The sequence below is a fragment of the Orcinus orca genome, chromosome 3 (assembly GCF_937001465.1).
Source record: "Orcinus orca chromosome 3, mOrcOrc1.1, whole genome shotgun sequence".
NCBI classification, from domain to species: Eukaryota; Metazoa; Chordata; class Mammalia; order Artiodactyla; family Delphinidae; genus Orcinus; species Orcinus orca.
Genome location: NC_064561.1, coordinates 129,562,622 through 129,579,031, shown reverse-complemented (window position 1 = coordinate 129,579,031; position 16,410 = coordinate 129,562,622). Strand labels below are relative to the sequence as shown.

The window sequence follows — 16,410 nt, the reverse complement described above, 5'->3', positions numbered from 1 at the left end:
GACTCCACTCCCACTGCCCCTTCATTTCATCCTAAAGCTTGATAATCCTTGTTCCAAAAGCAAATCTCTTCCTCAAGAACAGAAGCCATTTGAAGTGAAACCAGCACCTTTTGTGAGAAGTAGATTCAAAAGACCAAAACCAAACTTAGCAAGAGCAGCTTCAAAAAGAGAGACTATAGAAGCAGAAAAACATGCACCTGGGAAGAAAGTGGAAGCTGATAAAAAAGGGACTGTTGTGATACAGCAGAATGGGGAACAAATGAGAACTCTCCCTTCTCAACGTGTGAGTGTTATTTAAGATGGAGGTTTTCTGTTTTAGTTATTATAATTACTAAGGTAAAACACTTGGAATTAAAAATTCATAAATATTTCCTTATGTAATTTTTGCTGTGTGTGATATTGGTGCTGTACTTAATGTACCTCATTGTTCCATGTGGTTTGTGTAAGAATCTTGAATCTCTGATGGTGGGCAAATGTGTCATGGAAAGGATTTTAAGAGGCCCAGGCTCTAGTTCAAGTCCTGACCTTTATTCATTATGTGACCATAGCTAAATGATGCAACTAGTTTCTTCACAGGAAAAATGAGAATGAGAGTCTATCTTTATTTCACTCTGTTGTGAAGGTGAAATAAAAAGTTAAAAGCTTTATATGAGTTAAAAGGAGATTATTTTATTTACTTGATTAACTTGGTCTATAAGAGATTAAGATGTGTGATACAGCATCAAAAACCTTGAAATGTTAACACTCATAAGTTGAGCGTTTAAACATATGAAGTACTTTTTGAATTAAAGTTCTTCTTTTACGTCTTAGCTTAGTTCTTACTGTGCTTGAACATTTGTACTTTTTCCTCCTAATCTTATGTTTAAAAAGGATAAATCATGGGAATTCCCTGGTGGTCCAGTTGTTAGGACTCTGCACTTTCACTGCCGAGGGCCTGGGTTCAGTCCTTGGTTGGGGAACTAAAATCCCACAAGCTGCGAGGCATGGCCAAAAAAAACAAAAACAAAAAACCCACCACTTTCATTTATTTATTTAATTTAATTTAATTAATTTATTTTTTGGCCATTCCATGTGGCATGTGGGATCTTAGTTCCCTGACCAGGGATTGAACCTGTGCCCCCTGTGGTGGAAGCAGAGTCTTTTTTTTTTTTTTTTTAATTTATTTTTTTGGTTGCATTGGGTCTTCGTTGCTGCGTGTGGGCTTTCTCTAGTTGCGGTGAGCAGGGGCTACTCTTCGTTGTGGTGCGTGGGCTTCTCATTGCGGTGGCTTCTCTTGTTGCGGAGCACGGGCTCTAGGTGCACGGGCTTCAGTAGTTGTGGCACATGGGCTCAGTAGTTGTGGCGCACGGGCTTAGTTGCTCTGTGGCATGTGGGATTTTCCTGGACCAGGGATTGAACCCGTGTCCCCTGCATTGGCAGGCGGATTCTTAACTACTGTGCCCACAGGGAAGGCCTAAGCGCAGAGTCTTAACCACTGGACTGCCAGGGAAGTACCCAAAATCACGTTTTATTGATTATTTTAAATGATTATAAAAATTGCAAATTGGGAAAAATATATCATCTAAAAAGTTAGAGTCCTTTATAATATTCTATCTTTCCCTCCCAAGTTAGCAATTTTAAATATGTCCACCTAAACTTTTCTGTATAGATACTTATTTATATAAATAATAAAATGTGCGGGTATTTATTTTCATTGTTTTACAAAAATGGCATCATATCCTGCCTTCTGATTTTTTTTTTACTAAACACAGTATTGTGAACATCTTTTTTTTTTTTAATAATTTATTTATGGCTGTGCTGGGTGTTCGTTGATGCACACGGGCTTTCTCTAGTTGTGGTGAGTGGGGGCTACTCTTCGTTGCGGTGCAGGGGCTTATTGCGGTTGCTTCTCTTGTTGCAGAGCATGGGCTTTAGGCGCATGGGCTTCAGTAGTTGTGGGCTCAGTAATTGTGGCACACGGGCTTAGTTGCTTCGCAGCATGTGGGATCTTCCCGGACTAGGGCTCGAACCCGTGTCCCCTGCATTGGCAGGCAGATTCTTAACCACTGCGCTACCAGGGAAGTCCATGAACATCTTTTTGGATCAGTATATAGAAATTAAACTTCTTTTAAATGACTCTGTACTGTTTCATTGTAAAGAAATTATAATTTATTCAGTTCCCTACTGATTGTCTTGTTTCCAATTTTTTGTTTTTCCTTTTCTTTTTCTTTCCTTTTTTGGGGGGCTATTATATTGCTGTAATAAATATCCTTGTGTATAATTTTCTAGATAGTTATTTGAGTGTTTTTATAAGATATATTTCTAGAAGTAGAATTGCTGGAAATTAAAATTCTTGATAGATATTGCCCTGTTGCCTACAAAGACCATATCAGTTTATTTTTCTAACAGTTCATTAAAGTTTCTATTTCCCTATACTTTTACCAACCCTCGATGAAATTTTTTTTTTCTAATCTACCTTCTAGGATGTGGCTTCCCTAATGGCATCAACAGAAAAAGACAAATCAGATCACAGTCAAGAGGAGGCTGTGATATTACCATATGTACAGACTGAAAAGGACCTTTCCCCTTCGAGCTCTTGTGAACCTATAGAGGAGTCTCAGTCTACACAAGCCCAGGAAAAGGAATTAGTTGTCTCTATGGGGTAAACAGTGATAGTTTTATTAAAATCTAAAATAGGAGAATTATTTCAAATAGTTCTTTTTTTTTTAAGAAATGTGTTAATGTATTTTGAAAGTGAGTATCAAGAATACTTGGTTTATTTTTATTCATATGGCCTAAAATACAAAATCAGGTTGAGTTCAACACCTTTTAACACTTGCCTGCTTATATTCACTGTTAGCTGCTTAAGATCTTATACAAAGCAATGCATTTAAAAATATATGTATATAAGGTATGTATTCATTACCTTTTTAAAAATTGTAGTAAGATACATATAACATAAAATTTACTATTTTAACCATTTTTAAGTGTACAGTCCAATGGCATTAAGTACATTCACATTGTTGTACACCATTACCACCATTCATCTCCAGAACATTTTTCTTCCCAAACTGAAACTCTGTACCCATTAAACAATAACTTCCCATTCCCCCTACCTCCAGTCCCTGGCAGCCACCATTGTGCTTTCTATTACTATGAATTTGAATATTGTAGGTACCTCATATAAGTTCAGTACCTTTTGAGAATTGAAATAACTATTTTTTTATAAAATGAGGTATAATCAGAAAGTAATTTAATTTTCCTTTAATGTACAAAATATTTTTACAGAGTTTATTGGATTCAAATTTTATATTTTTATAGTAGTTTTCATCTTTTTACAATCAAGCTTTCTCTCTTTTCTCCTGTCCCCTTTTCTAGGACTTATCATACAAACACTTGCGAACAAGAAATGAAGGAAAGCGCTATCCAAACTGCTCCACCAGTAAGGGGCCGACTTCAGAGACCCAGTCCAAACTTAAGAAAGGTTGGACAGAGGCAAGTAATAGAAAAAAATGAAGCCAAAGAAACAATTAAGGAAGAAAGGACACTACAAAAAGATGAAACTAAAAAATTCCTGACTGTGGTGAGTTATTGCTATGTAATTAAATCAAGCCTTTTAATGCATATTAAAATATCAAATGGTAGCTCAGACTTGGCTTAGAATATAGGCATCTGATACTTACTCTACTTCATACATAATGTGGCTAGTTTTGTTTCAGATTTACCATTGTAGATTTTTTTTTTAATGAAAATAGATTTTTTTTTTCCTAACTAATGAACCTATTCATTGTGAAAATGTTCAATCAATACAAAATAATATAATAATTACCCCTAGTCTCACCACTCTGAAGTAACCACTGAAAACCTTTTGACGTATCTTACCGGATATATCTCCATGCATGCATGTGTGCATACTCATGTAAATTTAAATAATAAAATCATTGTAGTCATGTTATTTTGTGACTTACTGTTTTTCACTTATTATATTAAGTGGCTTTCCATGTCATGAAATATGGAGATACATCCTTTTTAACTGCTGTGTAACATACTGCTATTTGGAATGACGGTTTAATCTCTTATTGATGGATCTTTTGATATTAGAAACAAATCTAAGTAGTTTAATGCCCATTTCAACAGATCTTGTTTTTCTGTCCTTTTCTCTACCAAGGGAAAATCTACATTTAAAATAAAGTGATTGTAATCCTTATTTGAACCCCCCCCCAAATTAAAAAAAACACATTGAACTTTTTGGGAGGGAGGTTCACGACAGATGGTTATTGTAGTTTTTAAAGCATTATGTGAACATATTACTGCAGTAATCTTTGAAACTTTCTCTGTGAATAGGAAATTTTGTTTTGGGCAGCAAAACATGAACATTGCATACTCAAGTTTGAGACTTCATTTTAAAAAACTAAATACCTTTTTTATTATTAATTAATTTATTTATCGCTGTGTTGGGTCTTCGTTGTTGCGCATGGACTTTCTTTAGTTGCAGCGAGCAGGGGCTACTCTTTGTTGTTGTGCACGGGTTTCTCATTGCGGTGGCTTCTCTTGTTGTGGAGCATGGGCTCTAGGCGCATGGGCTTCAGTAGTTGTGGCACACGGGCTCAGTAGTTGTGGCTCGCGGGCTCAGTAGTTGTGGCTCACAGGCTGTAGAGTGCAGGCTCAGTAGTTGTGGCACATGGGCTTAGTTGCTCCGCGGCATGTGGGATCTTCCTGGACCAGGGATTGAACCCGTGTCTCCTGCATTGGCAGGTGGATTCTTAACTACTGTGCCACCAGGGAAGTCCCTAAATACCTTTCTTAATGATTAAAATATTTTAGGAGGTATGTTCTGTTGTTAAAAAAAAAAAACTAATATAGTTTTGCATTTCAGCCAAATTCTCAAATTGCAATGGAAATTGAAGTTGTATCCTCCAAAGTTTCAGAAGGCAGAATGTATGAAAACCAGAGTCACGTTCTTTTAGAAAACCTTCATGTTAACAAAATAAATGTTTCAGATGAAAAGACGAGGTGAGTTTGCTTTTAATCAGAAAAGCATAAAACTTTTCAAAGATAAAGGTTGGATATTTGAATAATCGATTTTATGTAATTTCACATTTAGTAAGTTTTATGAAAGAAAAAAGTAATTATGAAACTAGAATAGTTTAAATCTGCTGAACAGCAAAGGGGGCCAGTGTGAAACAGGGGAAGAGAGGAAGAGTCGTAGATATATGACAGGTAAAGCCTGAGTGGGGGTAGCCAGATTATGTAGGATCATTCTAAGGATTTTGAGTTTTACTCTAATTGAGCCTTTAAAGACCAGTGACCTTTGAGGTCAGCTTTTCCTAATGCCTTCATTTATAATTGACTTTATGAATCTGGAGGATTTAAATGGCTTGCTCAAAGTAACATTGGCAGTTTAGTTTTTAAACTTAAGTTTTCAGGATTTATGACTTTAAGACTAGCAAATTCCTATAGTTTATAGGCAGAGCTTCCTGAAAGAAACTTTACATGTTTCAAGAGATTTTATGCTCAGCCTTTGCATTTTTAATGAGCAAGATCTAACTTTCAAATTTCCTGTATAGAAACCCATTACTCACCCACCCCTCTTTTTAAAATCTTTTCTGTTTATGAAGTTTATTCAAGCTTTTAGCTTTATCATGACTGATACTTCCTTCAGAGTATATATTCTGCATACTTTTAAGTTAGCTTATTCTTATGTCCAGCAGTTTCTTACCCCCTTTTAACCCCAGTAGCACATTGAGCTTATATATATGTGTGTGTATATATATATATAATATATATATTATATATATATATATATATATTATTCTTAAGTACCATTGTAGAATCACACTTGATTGTAAGTAGCTTATACTTAAGTTAAATATAACATGTTTTCCCAAATACATTAGCCTACACTGGAATGTATTAACCAGCATCATTACTTTGTTAGAACTTCCTGTGAACTTCCTTGGTATTTCACTGCTGGAAGAACTTAGCAGGATTGGAACATTTGGAAATGTAACTAACTACTTTCTCTTGTAGGTAATTTATTACAAATATTACTTAAGATTAGTCTTTAATACAGATCTTTCAGAGAACTTATGATCGATACTTACAGACCCAATTTTTCTTTATAAGTATCCAGATTTATATTAGTTTTTTTTTTTTATATATATATATATTTTTATATTAGTTTTAAACTTGCTAATTCAGATCCTTGCCAGTTATTAAATATTTTCCAGGAAACCTTAAGGCAGCTGTTTGTGTTGCCTTGGGAGTTATGGCTACTGTATTGAATGTTAAAACCTTGTCTTTCTCTGATTTGGCAGATACAAACCTTGTCTTTCTCTGATTTGGCAGATATATTGAGATCCTTATGACACTGTTGTCAATAAACACTTTTCTATGAAGTGACAGGCATGTGGTAGGAGAACAGACTCTAGCTTTCAAGCCTGCTCTTGAACAAGAAGGACCAGGGTTGTTGTGACCATTGTATATTTATTCATGCTTCAGAGCCCAGTTGAAGCATTTGTTGAAAGTGTCATTATGAAGTCCATCTTCAACTACTGACATTTTTGTTTTGTATCTAGTTATTTCTCTGAAAATTACTTAAAGTAGCATACAACGACACACCAGAATCAATGAATGAACGTAAAAAAAAGATTACATATTATTGTGAAAGTATTCCCCAGGCTATATAGAAAATGGAAGTTACAAAAGCTTCTGTGTTCTTTCTTTCATATCAGCATGTGTGGTTTCATTTTATATGTTTAGTTTTATAACCTATTTATATATAGTCCTTCGCACATAGAATTAGTTTGTGCCCAAAAATTGTTTAACAGCAGATACATCAACAGGAATTATGATTTTCGTTCTTCAACATGATTTGTATTTCATTCTAGACATGAACATAAAACATATGTTTCTAGTCCACCACAAATGATAAGAAGCCAATTCCAAAAGGCTAAGCCAAATTTGGGAAGAGCACAAGGTAAGAAAGAGGAATCAGGCATAGGAACAGACAGAGCAGATCAGAGTAAGGCAAGGAAGCCAGAAGATAATTTGCTGCAGCATGGAGATTCTGACACCCAGCTTCTTCCAAAAGTAAGTTTGAAAAAAATAATTTAGTAGTGGGCTCAATTTTATCAATATCATGAAGGAGAACATTAAAAAAATAGTTTTGCCTTTTGTACTATAACTATTTTCATGAAAATTGATTGACTTTCCAATATTATGAAAGTTTAGAAACCAGTCACTTGTGTATATGTGTGTAAGCTTAGCGTTTTAGGCCAAACTACCAAACCAAATTACCATACAGATTGTTTCCATGGTCATATTAATTGTTTCTTCTCAAATTTAAGGGAAAAGCTGAGTTTCTTACATCTCTGGAGATTTCAGCAAGAAAAGGTTCTGTAGGTTTCAAGGAGATTGGTTTGGCAAAAAAAGATGCTCAATCAGAAGTTGGACCATCAGGAAGTGTTGGAGAGAAAACCGTAGGCAATAATTCTGTGTGTTCAGTTGTCGAAGAGCAGTATGTCAGTAAACCAGCAAGGTAAAGTTTTATTTAACAAGTACTTTCAGAATAGTAAATACAAGTAACTTATTCTTAATGGATGTCCTACTCTAACTTATTGATAGAGTAAAAAGATGGTTTGTTAACGGAAGTATTGGTTGTTTTTTATTGGCAGGTCTGTTTCTTTCCCACTTTTGATTTTTATTTACTAAAATTTCCTTTTTTTATGATCTTCTCAGAAAGATTTTTCTTTCCTACATTTAAAATTTCTGGGTGTTGAGTATATTAGACATGAGCAGAAGCCTGACGAAAGAGTAGTACATATTACCTAAATAACTAGGGTGCTGATTCAAATTGGAGTCACAAACACAAGTGAAGGGTACCTTTCTTCCACAGTTTTCAAGGAAAGTGGAAGGGACCCTAAGTTCTAAAAAATGTTGTTCTGTCGGATTTCCTCATTCTCCTTTTTCCTTTTGACCTAATCTGTTTACCCAATAGGATAAACCGTATCACTTTTTGGTCTCATATTCTGTATTTATTGGTCCAGTGTTCTTGATCCCATTTTCTTCTAACAATTTCCAGTGTTGTATTTCATCACCACTTAAATAGCAAGGGGGAAAAATGGCTCAGAATTTAAAACGTACTGTGAAAAATTTGTAGGTAGATAACTAATATTTAACTTTGAGTGAGAAACTAAATCCTAACAGTAAATTCCGTTCATTCTTGTCGTAGCATTAGTGTTTGATAGAACGGGTGGCAGGCATTTTATATTAATGGCTTGAATTGAGATTTCACTTTATAAGTTGGGTTTTCATTAAAATTATCCTTATGCATGTAATGACTATGTCGCTATTTTGATTAAACCTCCAGCTCTCCACAACTGCTAAAAGAATCAAATTATTCTAAAATTGCTGTGGATCGAAGAACAGCTCTCTCTTCTGCCTCTGAATGTAAGATAGATCGTAGTGAAAGGAGAATGCGTCGAAAGATTAAACCAAACGTCCCCAAAGGGCGTGGATCAAAACGAATTCGGAGTAAGGCCTCTAAAAAGGAACCTAGAGCTTCTAAGCCTGTGCTGGTGACTCTTCGAGCTTCCCAGGAAGAAGACGAAGATGATGCGGAAGACTTTGAGTCTGACTATGAAGAAGAAAGCTATCATCTTGCTCCAGAAGAAGTAAACAAAGCTCCAGTGTTTGTACCTGTTGGTCTCAGATCTCCTGAACCGGTTTCTGCTCAGATTGAAGAAACCATGGAAGAGGTAGTTTGAATTTTGAATCCTTGGAACTTTATCTTACTTGTTTTTTGCTTTCAGTGGATCATTATCTCTTCTCTTAGTGATTATTAGGATTTGAAGATTATTAGAGTAATTTGTTTGGGGCCTGCTGCATAGCCTAGGAAATCAGTAGAAATAGGCTTGTGTGATCTCCTGTGTTTACTCAGCCCCTGCAACCCAGGCCCAGCACAAGGTAATCAGTATAACAATACTGAGAGAAATCTAATTTCACTTGTATCTGGGGGCTACTTAATTTCCTTTCTGGTTAATTTTTAAAAAAAACAAAAAACTTGGCAGATGTTTTCTATTAACTCTTTGTGGTAAGCTCAAGTTAAGCTCTGGTTGGTAGAGAAGGTAGAAGGGACATATTTCTTTCTCTTTCTCTCTGTCTCTTTTTTTAAAATAAATTTATTTATTTTGTTTACTTTATTTTTGGCTGCGTTGGGTCTTCATTGCAGTGCACGGGCTTCTCATTGCGGTGGCTTCTCTTGTTGTGGAGCACGGGCTCTAGGTGCGCGGGCTCTAGAGCGCAGGCTCAGTAGTTGTTGCGCACGGGCCCAGTTGCTCCTCGGCATGTGGGATCTTCCCAGATCAGGTCTTGAACCTGCGTCCCCTGCATTGGCAGGTGGATTCTTAACCACTGAGCCACCAGGGAAGCCCTCTCTCTTTTTTTAATTGTGGTAAATTACAGGTAACATAAAATTTACCATCTTAGCCATTTTAGAGCCTACAGTTCAGTGGCATTAAGTGCATCCATCCACAGAACTTTTTTTCATCTTGAAAAGCTACAACTCTGTACCTATTAAACAATAATTCTGATTATTCCCTCCTCTCTAGCCTGTGGCAACCACTTACTCTAGGTCCCTCATGTAAGTGGAATCATACAGCGTTTGTCCTTTTTGTGACTGGCTTATTTCACTTAGCATAATGCTTTCAAGGTTCATCTACACTGTAGCATATGTCAGGATGTCTCTTTTTTTTTTTTTTCCTGGCTGCATTGGGTCTTCTTCTGGCTGCACACGGGCTTTCTCTAGTTGCGGTGAGCAGGGGCTACTCTTGTGGCAGTGTGCGGGCTTCTCATTGCAGTGGCTTCTCTTGTGGAGCACGGGCTCTAGGCGCGCAGGCTTCGATAGTTGCAGCACATGTGCTCAGTTGTGGTGCGTGGGCTCTAGGGTGCGTGGGCTTCAGTAGTTGTAGTGCATGGGCTCAGTAGTTGTGGCTCGTGGGCTGTAGAGCGCAGGCTCAGTAATTGTGGTGCACAGGCTTAGTTGCTCTGCGGCATGTGGAATCTTCCCAGACCAGGGATTGAACCTGTGTCCCCTGCATTGGCAGGCAGATTCTTAACCACTGTGCCACCAGGGAAGTCCAGGATGTCCTTTTTAAGGGCTAAATAATATTCCATTCAGTATATACAGTACCACATTTTGTTTATTCTTCTGTCAGTGGACAGTTGGGTTGCTTCCAACTTTTGGCTATTATGAAGAACACTGCTATGTACATGGGTATACAAATATCTCTTCTAATCCCTGCTGTCAATTCTGCAAGTGGAAATGCTGGATAATACAGTAAATTGTAAATCAATGTTTAATTTTTTGAGCAAACCCCATACTGTTTTCCATAGCAGCTGCCTTATTCTACCATCTTATCAATAGTGTACAAGGGTTCTAATGTCTCCACATCCTTACCAACACTTGTTTTTTCGGTTTTTTTTTTTGTTTTTTGATAGTAGTCATCCGAATGGGTTTGAGGTAGAGGAACATATTACTTCAACTTACTTTTTTTTTGCGGTACGTGCGCCTCTCACTGTTGTGGCCTCTCCCGTTGCGGAGCACAGGTTCCGGACGCACAGGCTCAGCGGCCATGGCTCACGGGCCCAGCCTCTCTGCGGCACGTGGGATCTTCCCGGACCGGGGCACGAATCCGTGTCCCCTGCATCGGCAGGCGGACTCTCAACCACTGCGCCACCAGGGAAGCCTGTCAACTTACTTTATTATGAAAGCTCCTTACTCTTTTGCCTCTTGGTCTAACTTTGTAACTTCAAAGTTTTCTGTTCTGCCTCAATTTTCAGTAACTTATTTTGCTTATAGAGCATCATATCTGAATCAGTTTTGTATTCATGGTAGATTCAAAAGCCATTTGAATTACAAATAGAATTCCAAACTCACCTTTTTTTATTCATTGTTAATAATACCATGCTAAATGTTATAAAGTTAGTTGGAATGGTTGAAGCTAAATAAAAATGTGAAGTGGTTTCTTGTAATTAAAGTTCAAAGTAAAGACAATGAATTTAAATTTTGGTTGAAACCAAGAAAAGGTAAAAGGAAAGTTAATTTTGTGCAAGCACGGCTGGTTACCACTGCATGAAAATTCATTTAGCTATATGTTTTGTATTTTACAATTTCTTTGGGTGAAAGGCAAATTGCTCGTGAAAACTAATACTAGAAATTAACTTCTGAAAATCAGGTTCTAGGAAATATCCCTGAATTAATACAGAATGCCTTCCTTTTTTTAAAAATTTATTTTATTTATTTAGGCTGTGTTGGGTCTTCATTGCTGTGCGCGGGATTTCTCTAGTTGCGGAGAGCGGGAGCTACTCTTTGTTGCGGTGTGCGGGCTTCTCATTGCAGTGGCTTCTCTTGCTGTGGAGCACAGGCTCTAGGCACACGGGCTTCAGTAGCTGTGGCACGTGGCCTCAGTAGTTGTGGCACACGGACCCTAGAGCACAGGCTCAGTAGTTGTGGCACATGGGCTTAGTGGCTCCGCGGCATGTGGGATCTTCCCGGACCAGGGCTTGAACCCGTGTCCCCTGCATTGGCAAGCGGATTTTTAACCACTATGCCACCAGGGAAGCCCCACAGAATGCCTTCTTAAATAGCATTGATTATAATAATTGAGCAAGGAAAGCTTAAATTGTATTCTTAATGGCCAGTTTACTAAGGCAGGGAAATTTGTTTATATGTTAGAAAATGTCCCCTTTAAAAAGCGTTGAAATGCAATGACATATTACTAAATCATAAAGGGATCTAAAATATTGATATATACTTCAACATGAACCTTGAAAACATTATGCTAAGTGAAAGAAACCAGTTAACAAAAAAATCACATATTATATGATTCCATTAATATGAAATGTCCAAAATAGGAAAATCTATAGAGACAGAAAGTAGATCAATGGTTGCTTAGGGATTTGGAGATGAGGAGTTAAAGGAGTAGGTATAGGGTTTCTTTTTTGAAGTGATGAAAATGTTCTAAAAGGAACTATGTTGATGGTTGCACGTATCTGTGCTTCCATCACCAAAAAACATTGAATTATACAATTTAAATGGGTGAATTGTATGGAATATAAATTATATCTAGATAAAGCTGTTAAAAACATAAAGCTTAAGTGCTTACAGAACCAACTTTCAGTTACCTAGAATATTCCCATTATCCCCCCAATCCCAGCTTTTCAGAAAATATTTTGTCTTTTCAAATCACTCCAACTTTTAAAATTCATCCCAGGCCTATAGGATATTAGCAAAGATTTTTCTCTAATTGCATCTGAGCAGACAGACACAGAACACATAGGTGTTACTATAATAAACGTCTCAAAGGAAGATTTTCAAACTTGACTGCTCAGTTCCTACTGAATCACAGTCTTTTATACTCATCTCTCTGTTAATAAGGGAACAGAAGCCAGACTCCCTTGTTTATAGTCTAGGAGATAAATGTTAGTGTTTTTAACCCCCAGACTGTAGGGATCTTTGAAATAAGCCTGCTAAAAGAAGAGTAAATGTGAGTGGACTCGTTATTTTACATGGCCGTTCATCGCTATGAAGAATCATACAGGTTTTGGGGTTGTGGGAGAGAGTAATTGCCTTGGTGGGTCATGTGTACGATAAATCTTTTTAAGTGCTTTCAACTCATCTCTATGATAGCACTTGGAGCAGTGTATAGTTGGTTACATGTCTGTGTTTCTTAGATTGTGAGTTCCTTGCAGGCAGGGACTGACTTGTCTTATTGAGCTTTGTATTCTTGTACCTGTAGCCCTCTAGTTTTTAGGAAGCGTTTCATAAATGTTGACAGACTGATGAGAGAAACTGGGAAATTTGGGACAAACTGGGGATAATGGAAAATGCAATGCTAGGTACTAAGTAGATTAGCTCTGGAAGTTTTGCTTATTGTTTGTAAGAATCACAGACGCCTCAAAAACATTAAATGTTTCACTTTTGCCAAGTTGATGTCAATCAGTTTAAGAATTACTATATTTCAGTTTTTAAATCATGTAGAAATGTGAATTCTTTCTTCAGTTTAATATTTTATTTTATGATTCATTTTGTTTTTCTGTGATGGTATGCCAAAATGAAATAATGAAACTTCATTTTGACAGCTTGAAATACCCATGAATATCCCAGATGTAGGATGCATAGCTGTTGTTGAACATCAGCTCTCATCAAACATAGATTTGACTACTGAGGAAATGAAACAAGAAGAAAATCTGAATGCATTATCAGTTGTAAGCATCCATTTTAATATGTTTTGTCTTTAATTCTTTGTTTACTTTTAAAAGACTAAGTTTATTTTGAAAGCTTTAGGTTTACAGATGGTTCTTAACTAGTATGATAGAAATTATTCTATTATTTCTAGGAGCTGTAAGTATGAATGGTAGAAACTAGTGAATAATTCATAGATTTTTATATTTGACTTGAAAAGCATAGATTCCTGTGTGTGGGCGTAGCTCAATATCTTCATAGACTTATGTTAAAATTCTGATGCATTAAATATATACTAAATGTAAATTATTTAAAACATATTTAGTTGCCTTTTGCTTGGCACTCTTCCTTATTTAGTTGGTATTTATCTTGTTTTTGTAAATGAAGAGTTACAACTTTTTCAAAAACAGTTTTATTAAGATACAGTTCATACACTATACAGTTCATTCATTTAAAGTATATGATTCAATGGCTTTTAGTGTATTTACAGCTATATGCACAATTTTAGAACATTTCCATCACCTCAGAAAGAAGTCTTATGCCCAGTGGCAGTTGTTCCTCTTTTTGCTTCCAGCCTTCCCCAGGCCTAGGCAACCAATGATCTACTTTTTGTCTCTATAGATTTCTCTATTCTGGAGATATACACACAGTATGGTCCTTTGTGCCTGGTTTCTTTTACTTAGTCTAGTGTTTTCAAGGTTCATTCATCTTGTAGCATGTATCAGTACTTCATTCCTCTTTGTGGTCAAATCATATTCCATATGAATATACTACATTTCCTTTATTCATTCATCTGTTCATGGACATATAGGTTGTTTCCATCTTTTGGCCATTATAAGTAATGCTGCTATAAACATTTGTGTACAAGTTTCTGTATGGACATGTGTTTTCATTTCTCTTGGGTACATTTCTAGGAGTATAATTGCTGTGTCATATGGTAACTTTGTTTAATCCTTTGAGGAACTAGCAAACTGCTTTCCAAAGCTGCTGCACCATTTTATATTCCCACCAGCAGCATATGAGGGTTCCAATTTCTTCACATCCTGACAATATTTATTTGATTTTTTGGATCTAACCATCCTAGTAGGTGTGAAATGATACCTCATTATGGTTTTGATTTGCATTCCCTATTGATTAATGATGTTGAGCATCTTTTCACATGCTTTTATTGGCCATTTTTATGTCTTCTTTGGAGAAACGTCTATTTTGAGTCTTTGCCCATTTAAAAATTTTTTTGGTCTATTTGTCTTTTTTTTATTGAGTTGTAAGAATTTTTTTATATTCTGGATACAAGCTCCTAATTGTATATGTGATTTTCAGATATTTTCTCACATTCTGTGGGTTGTCTTTTCATTTTCTTGATGGTTTCCTTTAGAGCAGGGGTCCCCAACCCCTGGGCCGTGGACTGGTACAGGTCCGCGGACTGGTACAGGTCCGCGGCCTGTCAGGAACCGGGCCGCACAGCAGGAGGTGAGCGAGTGAAGCTTCACCTGCCGCTCCCCATCGCTCCCCATCACTTTCATTACCACCTGAACCATCCGCCCTCCTCCCCCATCCATGGAAAAATTGTCTTCCACGAAACCGGTCCCTGGTGCCATGAAGATTGCGGACCACTGCTTTAGAGTAGTTGGACTTCATTTATCTATTTTTTTCTTTTGTTGCTCATGCTTTTGTTGTCATATCTAAGAATCCTTTCGCAAAGCCAAGGTCCTGAAGATTTACTCCTGTTTTACATTTAAGTCTTTAATCCATTTTGAGTTAATTTTTTTTTTTTTTTTTGGCCACGCCACACAGCTTGCGGGATCTTAGTTCTCCGACCAGGGATTGAACCCGGGCCCCCAGCAGTGGAAGCACCAAGCGCCAACTGTTGGACTGCCAGGGAATTCTCCCCATTTTGAGTTAATTATTTATATGGTGTGAGATTAGAGTCCCACTTCATTCTTTTGCATATGACTATCTAGTTGTTGCACCATTTCTTTGAAAAAACTGTTCTTTCCCTATTGAATTGTCTTTTATTTTTGTCAAAAATTCGTTGGCTGCAGATATGTGGACTCTCAATTCTATTCCATTGATTTATTTGTCTGTCTTTATGCTGGTGAGGCTCTATTGATTTGTTGCTTTGTAATAAGTTTTGGAATTAATAAGTGTAAGTCATCCTATTTTATTCTGTTTTTAGGATTGTTTTGGCTATCATGGGTCCCTTGCAATTCCATATGAATTTTGAAATCAACTTGTCAGTTTCTACAAAGACATCAGCTGAGATTCTGGTTGGGATTGCATTGAATCTGTAGATCAGTTGGGGGAGCAGGTGTTGCCCTCTTAACAATGTTTGAGTCTTTCAGTCAATGAACATGGGATATTTTCCCATTTACTTAGCTTTTCTTTGATTTCTTTCAACAGTGTTTTGTAGTTTTCAGAGTATGAGCTTTGCATTTCCTTAGCTTCATTTTCAAGTATATTGTTGTTTTTGATGCTATTGTGAATGGAATTGTTTCCTTAATTTCATTTTTGGTTTGTTTATTGCAAGTTTATAGGAATACATTTGATTTTTGTATATTGGTCTTGTGTCCTGCAACTTTGCTGGACTCATTTATTAGTTCTAATAGTTTAGTGGATTCCTTAGGATTTTCTACATATAAGATCATGGCCTATGTGAATAGAGATAGTTTTACTTCTGTCTTTCTGTATTACTTTTGTAGGGCTGCTGTAACAAAGTACCACGAACTGGGTGGCTTAAAACCACAGAAATTTATTCTGTCATAGTTCTAGAGGCTAGAATTCCAAAATCAAGATGCCCCTGGTGATGGGTGCTTCTGGTGGCTCTGAGGTAGAAATCATCTTGGGCCTTTCTCTTACCTTCTGGCACTTGCTGGCATTCCTTGTCATTCGTTGGCTTGTGGCAACACAAGGTTAACCTTTGCCTCCATTGCCACATGGTGTTGTCCCTGTATGCGTGTCTGTGTTTCTTTTCTTATAGGGACACCAGTCTTATTGGAGTAAGTCTAACTCTAATCCACTATAACCTCATCTTCACTTGATGACACCTAGGAAGACCCTATTTCCAAATAAGGTCACCTTCACAGTACTGGGGGTTAAGACTTCAACATATCTTTCTGAAAGACATAATTCAGTTTATAACACATTCCAGTCTGGATGTCTTTTATTTCTTTTCTTGCCTAATTACC

General features: G+C 36.8%; 1 protein-coding gene across 5 annotated transcripts in view; it reads left to right on the top strand.

Moving 5' to 3' along the window:
- The window catches only part of BDP1 (B double prime 1, subunit of RNA polymerase III transcription initiation factor IIIB), an 88,365-nt gene that overhangs the window by 43,361 nt on the left and 28,594 nt on the right, over positions 1 to 16,410 (top strand). For all 5 annotated transcript variants that reach the window (XM_033429977.2, XM_033429975.2, XM_033429973.2 and 2 more), the window contains 8 exons: positions 61 to 283; positions 2,463 to 2,641; positions 3,358 to 3,562; positions 4,856 to 4,992; positions 6,870 to 7,071; positions 7,329 to 7,519; positions 8,351 to 8,738; positions 13,123 to 13,248. In XM_033429977.2, coding sequence (XP_033285868.1) covers positions 61 to 283; positions 2,463 to 2,641; positions 3,358 to 3,562; positions 4,856 to 4,992; positions 6,870 to 7,071; positions 7,329 to 7,519; positions 8,351 to 8,738; positions 13,123 to 13,248 — 1,651 coding nt within the window. The remainder of the gene's footprint in view (positions 1 to 60; positions 284 to 2,462; positions 2,642 to 3,357; positions 3,563 to 4,855; positions 4,993 to 6,869; positions 7,072 to 7,328; positions 7,520 to 8,350; positions 8,739 to 13,122; positions 13,249 to 16,410) is intronic.